We start from the raw sequence: 15,129 nt of genomic DNA, 5'->3' as shown, positions 1-15,129 counted from the left end.
GAAAAATATGTGATCCCTGAAGAACATCAATGTACATCTATTTTCTGGTTGAAGCACTCCACTTTCAAAGCTACAGTGTTTTTTCCCTTGAATGAACTTCCTTCTTCATACTTCTTTCTTTGCAGCTGCTGAGGGGGAAAAATGGCTCTTTATTGAAATGTGCAAGTCCCCCCCCCTCCTCTCATTGAACCAAGGCAATTAAAAAAAATAAAACCAGTTGATGTTGAATTCTAAATTTGAATTAACCAATTCAACTTATTAACTAGAAGGATGTATGAAATATATATAGATATATTGTACACACCAGAAATACACACATACACACACACAAAGTGGACAGACATATTTACATGTGCACATTTGTGACTATATTCTGTATAGGGGGTGTTCTGTGTATCTTGTCTTTAGGATAACTTGTCAGATTTAAGGCTTATTTAAAATGAAAGGAAGCCAAAGCAATTTTCTTTATTCTGTTTCGGTCTCCTAAGGCCTCTTTCCCCCTGGTGAGCTCATAGCAACAGGGGGGTTTAGGAGAATTCAGCTTTCTGCAAATTAATGTCTCGCATCATGAAAATTCAGGACTCCCCTTCCCCCTCACCTTGAAAAGTAATACAGTGAGTGTGAGTATTATTTCTTGCCAGCGGGTGGAAGATGAATGATTTTGTCACAGTTTTCCTGCTTGATGAGCAGTGTCCTGAGGGTCAGGCTTAAGTCTGTGTCACTATGCTACTCATTACTCTTGAGCTAAATAAGGGCTGATTGGATCTAAATTGCCTAGCACATGGGCCACAGATGAGCTCAGTGAGTAGGGGATGCCTGCTATTCAGACTGGGAGTAACCCCGGTGTGCGAATATGCTGCATTCGAATACATCGTGGGAGAACTGAGGAGAACGGGAGGCTACTCACTGCTGCCAGCAAAAGAAATTGAAATGTAAAAGGGGGGGGGGGGGAGGATTCTTTGATGCTGCAGTGTTTAGAATTTGAAATGTAGGAAGTGACAGGTTGATGGTACTTATTAGCTTTGGTCGGATTAGAGAACAGTCATCTGGCTTGTATAGTGATAGAAGCAATCTCTAAACTATCCTAGCTGCAGCTGCTGACAGGATTGATGCTACGTCCTACCATTTGCTTTACTGGTGCCGATGGGAGTGGCCTAGGCACATTGGTCGTGATTGGCAGTATTATTCACGGTTTCAGTATTCCAAAATTAGGGACGGGAAAGGGAAAAATGATTTTTTTTCTTTAATTAAAAAAAACTGGATTGGGAAATACATGAAATAACTGCAGGTAGTCCTCGACTTACGACCACAATTGAGTCCAAAATGTATGCTGCTAAGGGAGAAATTTGTTAAGTGGGTTTTGCACCATTCTTTGACTTTTCTTGCCCAGTTGTTAAGTGAATCATTGCAGTTGTTCAAATAGTAACATGGTTATTAAGTGAATCCGGCTTCCCCATTAACTTTGCTTGTCAGAATGCCATAAAGGGTGATCGCATGACCCTAGGACATTGCAACTGTCATAAATGTGAACCATTTGCCAAACATCTGAGTGTGAATCACGTGACCAAGAGGTCATAAGTGTGAAAAATGGTCATTAGCCACTTTTTTCACTGCTGTTGTAACTTCGAACAGTCATTCAATGAACTGTTGTAAATTGAGGACCTACCTGCCGTCAGTGTGTAGGATGAAATAGCATTTTTGTTGTGGAATATATGATGGGTTTGAGGTTTTTTTTTCTTTTGGAAGGGGATCTTACTTCATCCTCTCAAGTATGCATTTGGCAGTTCTGAAACTACAATATCAGTGAATTCATTTGCATCAAATTCCTCAGAATAAATATTTTGAGGTCCTCCAAAACTGGAACTAAGCAATCAGAAAAATAAAATTCTTCTTCCTCATTCTCTCATGATTTCTTTGGCACCAATCTTCTGCATTTTAGTGCCTTTTCCTGAAATCTCCTTTGGATTTCTTTTTTTTTTTAAATGTTTCTCATGCTGATTGTGTCCCTTTAAAAATGGACATAGATATAAGGCTTGTTTTTCTATAAATACTGGCTTATTTCCTGAATTCTTCTTTATAAATATCGTAGCATATAACAACCTCCTTTGTGCATTACAGCTGGACTGAGCTTCAATTCTATCATTCCCAACCAGGATGGGAAATAAAGTTCATCCTTTGTGGAGGATATTAGGTTGGATAAAAATGGGATCAACACATGCAAGCAATAAGTTATGAACTATATAGAAATGAATTAATAAGTGGCCTTGGAAGAAGACAAATTCTTTGTCTCCCAAGCAGCTGGGAATTGGGAAATTGAGTTGCTGTGAAAGGTAAGGAATAAGCAAGAATTGCAGAATTATAGGCACTGATCCTGCAACATGTGGGTTCGCTTGAAGCTTAGCCTAGAACAGGGGTGTCCAAACTTGGGAACTTTAAGACTTGTGGACTTCAACTCCCAGAATTTCCCAGCCAGCCATGAATTCTGGGAGTTGAAGTCCACAAGTCTTAAAGTTCCCAAGTTTGGACACCCCTGGCCTAGAACTTTAACTTGGAACAGGCTGTCTCAAAACTGTACCTTTTTTCTATAACACTTAAGCAAACCATTTTGTATCTACACCTGCCACATTTTTTCTTTTTTTCTAGTTATCATGCCTTGTCATTCATTTTTTAAAATAGTTTTTATTAGTTTATAATATAACCTACAAAGAAAATGCAAAGGTAAATAGTAGGGAAAATAGGAAAGGGAAAAGTGAGTGAAAGAAAAGGGGGGAAAGAAAAAAGAGACATTGACTTCCGACTCCCTTTGATGCATTAGAATAAGGCATTAACATCAAACTTCAACGTGCCTTATCGTTCACTTGTTTTTCTTTTCTTTTCTCTTCTCTGTGCAGCCACCTCTTCTGTAAGGGTCACTGGGGGCCTTCCATGAAACCAGCCAAATAAGAGTACACGCAGTGTGTTCTCGGGATGGAAGCGCGCAAATCTAAACTTACACGTCCCTTTTATTGGTTACAAAAGTGGGTGGTTACAGAAGGCAAACAAATGAATAGCAACAGGGAAAATTATGATTTCATACATAGCAACACTACACGTGATTATAAAATTTAGTTACACAGCCAGAGATAGAGATGAACGCCTCCCCTTCAGTACGGCCAGGAAAAGAATGTTATCTGTCCGTCCTTGGACAGCCAGAGAGAAATGTATTTCTTTGAAGTCTATGTGTAAGTCTTTTGTATATGAAAACTGAAGTATGTCTCCACAAGGCACCAGGCTGATTAATAATTGCAACACTCTTCCTCTGAACCAATCCTTTTTGCTATTGTTTCTAGAAAGAGGGAAAATGGATATAAGTGGGGGAACATTTTTGTGTGAGAGAATGATATATGCAAGAAATCAACTGGTATAGTCAGGCAGGCATCAATTAACTTTGTAAACAGAATATCGTATAGACGACCCATGATGACAAACCTATGGCATGTGTGCCAGAGGTGGCATGCAGAGCCCTCTTTGGGTATGCATGCCGTCACCAGCTGCTCGTCTGGTTTCTGATGCGCACATACACACTGGTCAGCGGGTGTTCGCGGATGCCAGAGTGCCGGAAAACTGCATGAAAATGGTCCCCAAAACCAGCCCATTTTGGGGGCCATTTTCGGGGTGTTTTCGAGCAGTTTTTGGCCTGAAAGCAGCCCAAAACGCCCAAAAAACAGGCATGCGCATGCCAGCCACGCCCATACGCCCATACCCAAGTGCAGAACATGCGTTCCAGTTTGGACACTTGGTGCTGAAAAGGTTCATCATCACTGGTATAGACAATTGACTTTAGCCAATAATTTAATTAGTATTAATTTATGATTTCCCTAATCCTTTTTTTGAAGTGTGACTTCCTGCATGGGTTTATTGTGCTAGTAGGTTGGATTTCTAGATTTGAGTTCAACGGGCAATCCTAATTTAAAGAAAATGGTTATTGTGCAGCTTATGTGTGCATGCCAACATGTGTATTAAATATTTCTCCCAAATCTTCCTTAGAGGGGACAGTTCATCATTAATTTCTTATTATCTTCCTTTTAGGTAAGTATGATCCTGCTTTATTCTTCTCTGTTTTTCTTTCTCTCTTCATCTTCACAGGGGATAATTTTGTACAGATAGTTCTTGACCTATGACCACAATTGAGCCCAAAATTTCTGTTGCTAAGTGAGACATTAGTTTTGCCCCATTTTATGATCTTTCTTGTCACAGTTATTGAATCATTACAGTTGTTAAGCTAGTAACACAGTTGTTAAGTGAATCTGGCCTCCCCATTGCCTTACTTGTCAGAAGATGATGCCAGGACACTGAAACCATCATAGATATGAGTCAGTTGCTAAGCATTTGATTCAATAACTCCTTCCATATTTCCCTTATAGAGAAGTAGAGTTTCATTGCTTGGAAGTGGATGATAGTTAAGCAAAGGGCCAGATCGTTTTTTCAGTATTGCTCACAAGGTTACTTAATTAGCAAAACTTTCTTTATTTTGCCTTAAAAGAAATAAAACCTTCAATGTTATTTTTGCTTTTAAATTTTCCTTTTTATCTGTTTATATAAGCATTTTCCCATATCTCTGCTTTAGGAACATGGCAGTTTAGAAATGCAATTGAGAGAATGCTCATTGTTATCTTTTCAATTCCAATGGGGTGGAAGGCTGCATTTCATTTAATTAAGAGTTCATTACAAAAGAGTGCCCTTTTCCTGTTGTATTGTTGTGCCATACTGAACCTCTGGAATTTTTAATGACTCCAGCCACCTTTTAGAAGGTCAGAAGATTGAGTGATTGGTACTGCTTTAATAAAAAATAAAAAAATTCCTCCCTAAACAAGAACTGTTCTGGAAAGTCCTTAGTAGCTCCATCTCCATTTAAATGAACACTGTAAATTGTGCAGTGAGAATGAGGGTGGAAAGGAATTAAAATAATTCCAATAAATGGTTTAATTTATGCCTCAGCAGTTAAGCATGCTCCTGGTTAACAGAAATACCCTTCGGCTACACAGGATTTTGGAGGGTTGTAGGGCACTCATTTGCACATAAATAGCCATTAACTGATAAATTCCCAAAGGTCTCCTGTTGCATGCTAGTGGTTTTGACCTACTTAGCTAGCTTAAATTTGTTTTACAGAATTATTATAATTCTATCCTTGGCACTTAAACTTTGTGATTAATGCATGCCTCACAATACAATTAAACTATAATTACACAGATTTACAGTTTGCTATCATGGTGTTATTGTTATTACAAAAGAGCTGGGTTTGGCAAATATTAGGAGAATTAGGGTTCTGATACCCATCGCTTTGCAGTTATTAAGTGATTATGTTAAATGGGACTCCTTTACTTCAGAAGGAGAAGTGGGCAAGAGGTGAAACATTAACATATCAGACAGCTTTAAAGTGATAGTGCGGAAGCTATAAAGTAATTTCTGTCACATAGCTAAATTGAATTGGATGTTACTGTGTCTCTTCAAACCAGAGAGAGAAAAACACAGTGTTGAATTTTGTGACTTCAGATCATTCTGTAAAGGAGTTTAAATGCAGACATTAGGTTAGCAGGGATGATTATTTTGAGCCGTGTTGTAGTGAAGTTTTTAGAGTTGCCCATGGAAGCACCTCGGGTTGAATCCTATGGTGGACCTATTAAAACAAGAACCCTGATCTGCTCACTGCTAAATCAGATTGAAGAAAAATCTGAATTCTTCTGGCTGTATTCAGCCCAAATATACCAGAGGGGTTGATTAAGATTAATGAGAAGGGCATGTTTGCTATAGCTGTCTACAGTGGGTCAGTGGCAATTTGCAGCATCTGTAATACACATCTGACCTGACCTCTCTGCTCTTTAATACGTGTCTGGCCTGCATGGCTGCTTTCTGACAGCACATGGAAATTGATACAGACATGAAGTAGCATTTGCCTCTTAATCTTTTGAGTATCGTGCCACATACTTGGATTTTTCAGCATAACTATGATTATAATTCCACCCACAAGATTCTTCACTTTGATTTGTACAACTTATTGCCTGCATTTGTGGGAGGAAATGTTAAGAAGAAGGAAACTGCTTTATTGTTATTGAAATGGTTTTGTGCTTATCTGGCACATGTGTTAGAGGACAGAAAGGATGAGAGTAGCTACAACTGTGGGAATATTGATAACCATTCAGCCATATGGGAAATGTGGAGAATTTTAGTCCCAGTTTTAAAAAAAATAGAGTTAACTAATGTGATATGAACAGCTATTATGATTTTATTGGCAACAGTACATACGTGATTTGTCATTATTATTATTTTCCAACTTTCAAGCCTAGATTACAACTTTCAGATTTTCTGGTAATCTACCAAATTTATAACCAGATCTGATACCTCTTGGTTTATTAAAAATACGTCAAAGCCAACTAGATGCAGCCACCTGATGTGGTCTAGAGTTGCAAATCCCAAGCTTTCCAGCTTGGCAGCCTGGCCTGTGTGTGTGAGAGAGACTGGTAGGTGCAGGCGCATGCCCTCCACTCATGCAAATGGAGGGAGGGAGGGGGGGGAGAGAGAGAGAGAGATCTCAAAAATACTGCAGCATGTTCCAATAGTCCTTGGGCTACAATGGCAATTGGGACCAGTATTGCCATTACTAAGCATTGTAGTTGTAAAGTGCAGTGTCAAATGACTGCATTGCTTAACAGCAGCAATCAAAGCAGTCCTAGTTGCCATTGTAACCCCAAGACATGCAGGTCATTAAGCAGGAAGCAGCAGAAGTCCCAGGTAAAGAGTGTGGGGATACCACAGAGGGGTGGAGGAGGCCCTGAGTGGCCCAGCATAGCTTGTACATGGGTTGGGGGGGAAGGTTCTATAGTGTAGCAGCCAAGGGAAGGAGAACACGTGTATGTACAAGTGCGGGATCGAGGGAGAGAGGGCACTATACATGCAAAGGGAGGCTATGGGAAGGAGGGTGCAATGTGCTGCAGAGCAAAACTAGGGGAGAATTTACCAGAGTGACATGTGGCTTTCCTTGATAGCTTTCCATTGACTTTGTAAACAGCTGGCAGCAATTGTAATCATGTGACCCTGGAACACTAGCCAAGTGCCTAAATTGCAATTTTGTGAGGGGGGGGGGGGTAGAGTGGGCAGAACTTTGAAGATCAGTTGCAAACTTTGAGGACAGGTGTTATCGCTTGTTCAGCACTGTTGCACTTTCAAAGAGTTTCTGAATGAGTAGTCAGTAAACGAGACCTATCTGAAAATTAATGATTCATCCTGAACCACAACCAAGAATTAAAAAGCGCTAACCGAAGGAGGAAATGGTCACCATGTAAGATCAAGTTTCTAGAACTACCCGGTAATAGGTTGCCCTCTCATAAATAGAAAATAGCCTGCAATAATAAGAGTATTAATAGATTCCATTGATTTCTCTGGCTCAGTTCAAGCTATATGCAAACTTTCACAAAGAGAGAGGGGAATTTATGATACATTTGTCACATCCAGCCAGCAGTGCTGCTGTTAATACATCTGCTTGCTTGGTGGTTTTCCTTGATCCTGTGGAGTGAAAGGACAGGAGGATCAGCTCGGATCTAAATGAGATTACAGCTAGTTCGACAGCTTATCTGGTCTAATGCCAACTAGTGTGGCTTTGCACATCCTAAGGGGTTTACAACAGAAACTGTTTATTGGGTATCATCAGTTTACTCAACACAAGCAGGCTAATCCTCCTCAGTCTCAGCATGTTGCAAAATTGTGTGTGAGTCCAAACCAAAAGCAAGTATAGCCAGAGGCTTGAGAGTCCATTGTCTTGCTTCATATTGATTTCCCCATCCTTTCTTTCAGATTCATTCAAAGTCGGTAAAAATAAAACCAATAAACAACCCTATCACGAGCAAGAGGTTAATCTGACCTAAAAATCTGACAAAAGCATCCATTAACTCTAAGAAAAAGATGGTAGCTTTTCTTTGCAATTGCTCTTACCCCAAATTCCAGGAAGATTTTTTTTTTTAAAAAAAACCACCTTAAAGCACAGAATAATGAAATGGTTTCTTATCCAACAGCAACTATCATTTTAAGTGCTCTGCAACATTTGTATTAGTAGGACTAACTACTAATTTGCCTTAGCTTAAAAATCTAGACTATCATTAGCTGTCTCAGCTAATTTCCCTCCCACTCCATTTATGTGTCATAATTATTTATATATCTGGGTTTTGATGCTGTTTAAACTTGAAAATTAAATGACAATATAATGCCACTTTGTATAGTACTTGTGGCTCTCTCATATTTTCTATCTGACATGAAATCACTATAAGTTCCCTCTGTGATTTTTTTAAAGAGTAATGTAAAAAGGTAAAGGTTCCACTCCCACGTATGTGCTAGTCATCCATGACTCTAGAGGGCAGTGCACATCTCCGCTTCAAAGCCGAAGAGCAAGCGCTGTCTGAAGACGTCTCCGTGGTCATGTGGCTGGCATGACTAAACGCTGTTATCTTCCCATCAAAGGTGGTTCCTATTTTTCTACTTGGCATTTTATATGCTTTCGAACTGCTAGGTTGACAGAAGGATTCGAACCGCCAAACTGCTGACCTTTCTGATCGACAAGCTCAGCATCTTAGCTGAGCCACCACATCCCTCTAGTTGTAAATTAACCAAAATATGCAATGTTTCTCTGTTAGTTATAAGTAGAAATTATATACATTAGAATAAAGGTTCATAACTTGATATCATAGATGCACACCTAGCCCATTGTCAAATCTTCAATATATATATATTTTAGATGTCTCCCAAATTATCACTAAATGTAATTTTTAATGTAACTGAATAAATATTTCAGATTAAACATTGGGCAAACATATTATCTTTTGTACTCTTATGTATAAACATTTCATGTACTGGTTTTACAAATATGAAAAAGCAGAATAATATGGAATCCTTTAATGATCATCCTATACACAAAGCAGGATTATAATTAAAACATAATGAATAAACTTTGTTCAGAATAAAAATGTAGCATTTCTCCAATGTCTTCTATCTTATTGAACAGTCCTCAAAAGAATCATTTGGTAATAAACATATATTGGCAGAGATTGCTGACTTTCTTCTGTCATACAAATGGGGCTTTCTGTGAGACATTTCATGTACATATAGCTTCCTCCACCCACCCCTACCACCCCAAAGACAGATCCCTAAATGAATGTATTGCTTAGTTGGTGTTGAAATTTGTTAATGCTCATGATAGTACTTGTAAAATATTTCCCAGTTAATGTAACTAGTTAGCAGTAGTTGATGGCGGCTTTGATCTCATAATCTGTTAGTTTGAGGAGGCAAGATGTTTTAAGGGAACCTCATACAAGCTTAGTAAACCTATATAGATATTTTCAGACAGAAGATAAATAGGAGGGAGGGAGAGAAAATTAGCTCTTCTGCAGTTGCTGATGTTTGAGAAAAATTTGTGTGGTCAATGGTAGATATCTCCTAAAACATGGTTTGATTAGGAGATGAAAGAACATTCGATTTTTGGTTTTCTACATGACAAGTTGAGGCAAAAGAGTAAGAAAAACTATGAATGTAAAAAGATATGCATAATGATAGGTGAGTAAAGAAAGAAAAAAAACAAGATATTAGGGATAGGAGTCCACACACATAAAAAGCCTTGTCTTCATCGCAAACATGCATAATACATACTCAAGCATACAGAGCATATGGAAGCCAATCCAGAAACAATACATTTCCTTTGCTTCCCACACACTTCCATCTCCCGGCAAATAGACTTTTCATTTGTATTATCATAGTTACAGCTACTCCATCATTCAAAACTGGATCTAATCGAACTTAAAATTATCCCCATTTTAAAATAGTCAACACTTTCCGTAGCCATCACAAAGTCATTAATACTTGAGCCTTTGCGATGTTTAAAATGTGTTTCCTAACAAAACCATAATCCAGTTGTAGGTCACTGCTGACTCTACAATAACTATCTATGATTTGATGAATAATTTGCATAAAGATCACACAAATTATTTCTTATATATTAAAACTAACACTTGGCATTTGTAAATAAGCATACCCTGTGTAGTTTTTTTGTTGTTATCCAGAACATTTATTCTTCATTGTACATATGTTCATAAATTGAGGATCCAATTGTGTTTTGAACTTAAGATGATTATTTTTACGAATTCAGTTTTATGATTGCCAAAGAATATATTTATTTTTGAAACTATTGCCATGGTTTTCCCACAGATTAAGCCTTCAGCTATATTGTAACTCAGGAGCCTCCGTGTATAAAATCTGTGGAGTTCTTGGCACTCTCTGAGTTTGGTTGTTTGCATGCAAATGTTTCATTACCTGATCAGATAATGTCATTAGTGCTAGTTAGTGTTACTTCACTAGTCACCTCTGAATTTCTTTTGTTCAAATGTGTAAAATCTGTTTATGTTATAAAAGAAGTTGCATCATCTTAAAATATCTAGATTGCAGCAAAAAGAAAACTAGTAAGTCCCAATCATATTGATGGCAAAAACTCTCCTGTTTTTGTGATTTAAAAGACACAAAATTCTGCCGGTGCAGTTAAATTTCTTACAATTGAGATTATTTTCTGCAGATAATTTGGGTTGTTGGGAAATGTTGGAGTGTTAAATCCAAAGGTGTTTTAAGTGATAGACAAGCTGACAAGTTTTAGAGTAATGATGATGTGGAAATGCATTCATGTTTATATATACTTTAAAAAATCTAAATTTAACCTTTTAGATTCTACAAATATTATACCATTTTAAAGTATATTTCCAGAGTAAATTAATATACTGCTTAAATCTGTAATGTCTCTTTCATACATCTCTACTGAATATATATCTTCTTAACTGCATGGTGAATGTGTTGTGACAAGCTGATTTTTTTACATGGTATTTTAAGTTTTCTTATGCCAAGAATTTGCAAGAGGCTACATCAGTTATTTGGCAAAGACATGTCACAATAATGATTCTTTAATTTTCTGATTTCTGTTGGTTAGTTGAAGAGCATAATACATATGTATGTGAGTAGCAATTATAAGTTTCCTCCTTTTCATTGTGAAAAATAGGCAGATGACAACAAAAGTAACCATTTGTCTGAATAAAATCCAAAGGGTTACATATATGTTTGATGCATGCACTAACATGTATGTATGTGTGTGTTTTAAGGGGCACATCCCTTGAGCTTCTCACTAAAAAGTAAAATTTATTTTGCATTGAATTTGATTCTTGATAATACTACAGATACTACCATAGTATTTAGAATAGTACAGAGGTAATTCGCCCATGTCTTCTTTTGACTTCCCATTCAAACTAATAGCCTTGGGCCCATTCCACTAATACCTAGGTCTGATTTTGCAGTACAGCTTGATTCTGTCCCTGAAGAAGTTTTTGCAGCTTCTGATACTCCTTGAAAAATTAGTCCTGAAGATGAGCCAATAATTCAAAAAAGCATTTTGTACAATGCTGTTATGCAAAAAAAAAAATGCTTATGCAAATATTTATACTTATGCAGCTACGTAGTGGTTAATTCTTTGCAAATTTTCCCATAGGGAAATAATACACCATATTTTTAACAAAAATATTATCTATCTATCTATCTATTTCTAAATCAATGTTACACAATTCTAAAAAGTATAAAATTCAGTCAATAGATACATTCTGAGTTTTCTTATTTGCCAGGAGCTAAATATTTAGCCAGGAGCTAAATAGATCCGCTAAATAGATCTAAATTTAGTTAAAAGTAGTTTTTTTCAATTCATCTTTAGATGTAGGGCGGATTTTCAATTTCAAATGCACAGCTACTGTATGTAGGGGGGGAAATAACCCAGAAAACAGATACTATATTGTGTTTCTCTATTATTCCCTTACATATTTCAGATGGTGTTTTTTATCAAGGAGGAGTCCATAATGTTAAATGTCAACCATAAGTCTTGTTTCTTTGACTGATGCAGACATGCAACAGAGCATCTGTTTCTGTGTTTTTTTCCTTGTGATTTTCATCACGTTTTTCTTCCTTGCGGCTGCAATTTATAATTTTATTACAAAGTCTTCTGTTTCAGGCAGATTAATGCAGTTGCCACAGATGGATAGGGCAAGAAATATATACATTGAACAATCCAAAGTGAGGGAGAAGAATAAAGATAGAATGGAGTTTCCACAGGCTTTTTGCCTCGGTGCTTCCCCAGATTATTATGGGCTGTGTAGACCTAAACACTGCTAGATAATGAACATAACTCCAAGCAAATTATCACAACAGTCGTTGGTCCCATACAAAATAAAGTCAGTGGAAAGAAACACCGTTCTTGAAGAGTTAAGATAAAATTCACAAATATGCAAGTCCTTTTCTGCTTTCAATCTGGCTACTACCAAAAGGAGTTTGAAGACAACTGCCTTTTCTTGTTGTTTGCTACTGACTCCTACCTTGTCTTTGATTTTACACTGCTGTTTGTAGAATTTAATAAAGCAAATGTAATAATGCTGCGAGTACCTTAATCTACAATCTCAATTTAGCTGACCATGAGATAAATAGGAGCAGGAATGATAGTGCATTTCTACGGATTGTTTTTAATAAGCATGTTATTTAGTTGATCATCCAAGAGCAGCAATGCCTCGCTTTCTAGTCTGCCAGACAAATTTATTAATGCTTCCTGCCCCTCCTCCAACTGATTCCCTGCAGACAAATCTCTATTGAGCCTTTAGAAAGTCACAACTTCCAAATTAGATTAAGTACTAGGAATTGTACTAGCAGAATCAAAGAAAATTGAATGCGTTATTGAATTCATGCCACATTGTCTCTGTGAAGGACTGACTTTAGATATAACAGTAACTTTAGTCCTTAGTTTGCTGTGAGTGTTGCTGCCACGTGCTTGAAAAGGGTTAATCTTTGTTTGTTTGTTTTTTCATTTATCTCTACTGAGACTGCAAAAAGAAGAAGAAAAAAGCTTCAGTGATAAATGCTTTTGAGGGGGGAAAAATATTCATAGATTTCTGTGCCTGACCCAGTTTCTGTACATCGTGCATAGAAAATTAACAAATCATGAAAGATTTGGCATTGGAGTGTAAGCATACTTACTTGTCATTTGATAAATACATTCATTTTAGAACTGCCTGTTTCCCATTTGGGCCTGACATATTAAGAGGTGCATAATTAATGGATGACATAAATAATTAACATTAACTTTACGGTGCTTAATATGCCATCATTTGTCCATCAAATTGCTTGTATGCATAAATGTCCTTCCATCAAGTTTTGAATTACGAAAGGTGATTTCTAAATCCTGAGTTTAGGTGTTGCACAATAACCATCCCAGTGCATCTTAAAAAAAAAAATCAATTACTCTTCCTCCTAGGGCAATAGACTTTATGGTCACATCACCTTTATTTCTTCTTTTAGAACAGCACATGAGCAGTTAAACCAGGGACTTCGGTTAGGGAATCCAGGCCCCAATGCACAGCCTTCATCCGTGGCAAAAGAGCACCACCTTGCTGTTGCCAAAGCTCTCTGGAGAAATTTCTTTCCCTACTTGAAGGGCCAGAGGATGGTGAAGACTCCCCCTCCTCAGATTGCAGATACAGCTGCAGGTTTGTACTCCAACTTGACCTCGTCTTTCTTGTGCCCCTGATGCATTCTTCCTGTTTCTAAATAACTTGTTACTGGATATAGTAGAATTTACCTGCACATTGTAAGATTCCTGTAGGCACCCTTTTTGATGCATTGCATATACCTCGATGGGAAGAGAGAGAGACTCATATTTTCATCTTAGTAGAGGGTTCACTTTATTCATGGGGTCCCTCGGATCCATAAATCAAGTGGCGTTTTTTTTTTGTTAGATGATCATTGTATTGGAAATTGTGTACTTGTGATCTTAAGCAATGTTAACGGTTGATACGTCACCATATTCAATGCCATGCGTATTCTCCGTGCTTAGATGAGTTTGTTCAGAGTCTCTTGCCGCTACAAATTCCCTTCCCTCGGGTTTCTCTAGGATTATGATAATCTTCACTGTTCTGTAAATATATCAGGTAAGATTTCAAATACATTGTGTGACTTAAAAAAAAAATCCTATACTCTGGAGTCTTACAATGTAAGAATGCCACTCCAAATTCTAGCAGATGAAACATCTTCCAACAAAACTATAATAGTGGTGATCCTTGACTTCATTGGAGCTGTGCCCACCCAATCCAGTTCCTTTATATTTTAATATAGTACTGTTCCTTCCATAATATTCCCATTTACTAACTCTGTATATTTCAACTCAGTGCAAGAAGGCTTGCATTTAGTTATAATACCTCACTGAATCAATTTCAGTATTATTTGTAAAAGATAGATTTGAATTTTAAATGTATTTTCCTTAATATGAATTAAGAACGGAACATACGCATTCTTAAAATCCTAATCGTTAATGAAAAAAGACCTTGAACTTCAGCAGCTTTGCAATAGTTAAGGGATAATAACGGCGGAATAAAATGCAATTTCCTTGGCATGTAATGGCATATGGATACGACACTAAAACAGTGGCTCTAGTACCTTCTTTTAGTCAATTCTAGTTTTCCTTGCATAGTGCTTTAAAAGTTTTTAAAAAGGAAACTATATAATTGATCATCACTAACATCAAGAATATAGCAATGTTTGTGTTAAAATGCTAAAGAACAGTGAAAGTATAAGTTTCTTAATGCATATTCAATGAATGAATAAATGACATAGCACAGTTAAGTTTTAACTCATTTTCATTGAGGAATTAGTGCCAATATCATTCTCCTCTTTCCCCAAATGTCCGCAAAGATAAAAATAAACTTGGATTATAAATAGAGTGGGTTGATCCATGCTAGAGAGTAAGTCCGACTGATGAAGCTGGTTTGACAACATATCGCATAATCCGTGTCACTTTATGGTTGCTATTTCCAGTTTCTTTCATTTTTAACAACATAATTTCCTGGAAATAGAAAGCAGCTGGTGGAAACAGATTTTACGATATAAACAGCAAAAAGTAAAAGCTGAAGCATATGTCTTGAAGCTCTGCTCAAGATTTCAAATTATTTATATTCACTGGGAAATGGGAAAGAATCTTAGTAGTTTTAAAAAATCAATTATATACAAAGCATGGAAGTTTGTTCTACTTCTCTGCTTTTCTAACAC

The 15,129-nt window shown here is 37.1% G+C and overlaps 1 protein-coding gene across 5 annotated transcripts in view; it reads left to right on the top strand.

Moving 5' to 3' along the window:
• The window catches only part of MMS22L (MMS22 like, DNA repair protein), an 87,305-nt gene that overhangs the window by 48,948 nt on the left and 23,228 nt on the right, over positions 1 to 15,129 (top strand). For all 5 annotated transcript variants that reach the window (XM_081941138.1, XM_081941136.1, XM_081941137.1 and 2 more), the window contains one exon: positions 13,387 to 13,574. In XM_081941138.1, the coding sequence (XP_081797264.1) occupies positions 13,387 to 13,574 (188 nt within the window). The remainder of the gene's footprint in view (positions 1 to 13,386; positions 13,575 to 15,129) is intronic.

This window comes from Natrix helvetica (assembly GCF_964273705.1).
Source record: "Natrix helvetica genome assembly, chromosome: 2".
Taxonomy (NCBI): domain Eukaryota; kingdom Metazoa; phylum Chordata; class Lepidosauria; order Squamata; family Natricidae; genus Natrix; species Natrix helvetica.
This window is presented reverse-complemented; position numbering and strand designations above follow the sequence as displayed.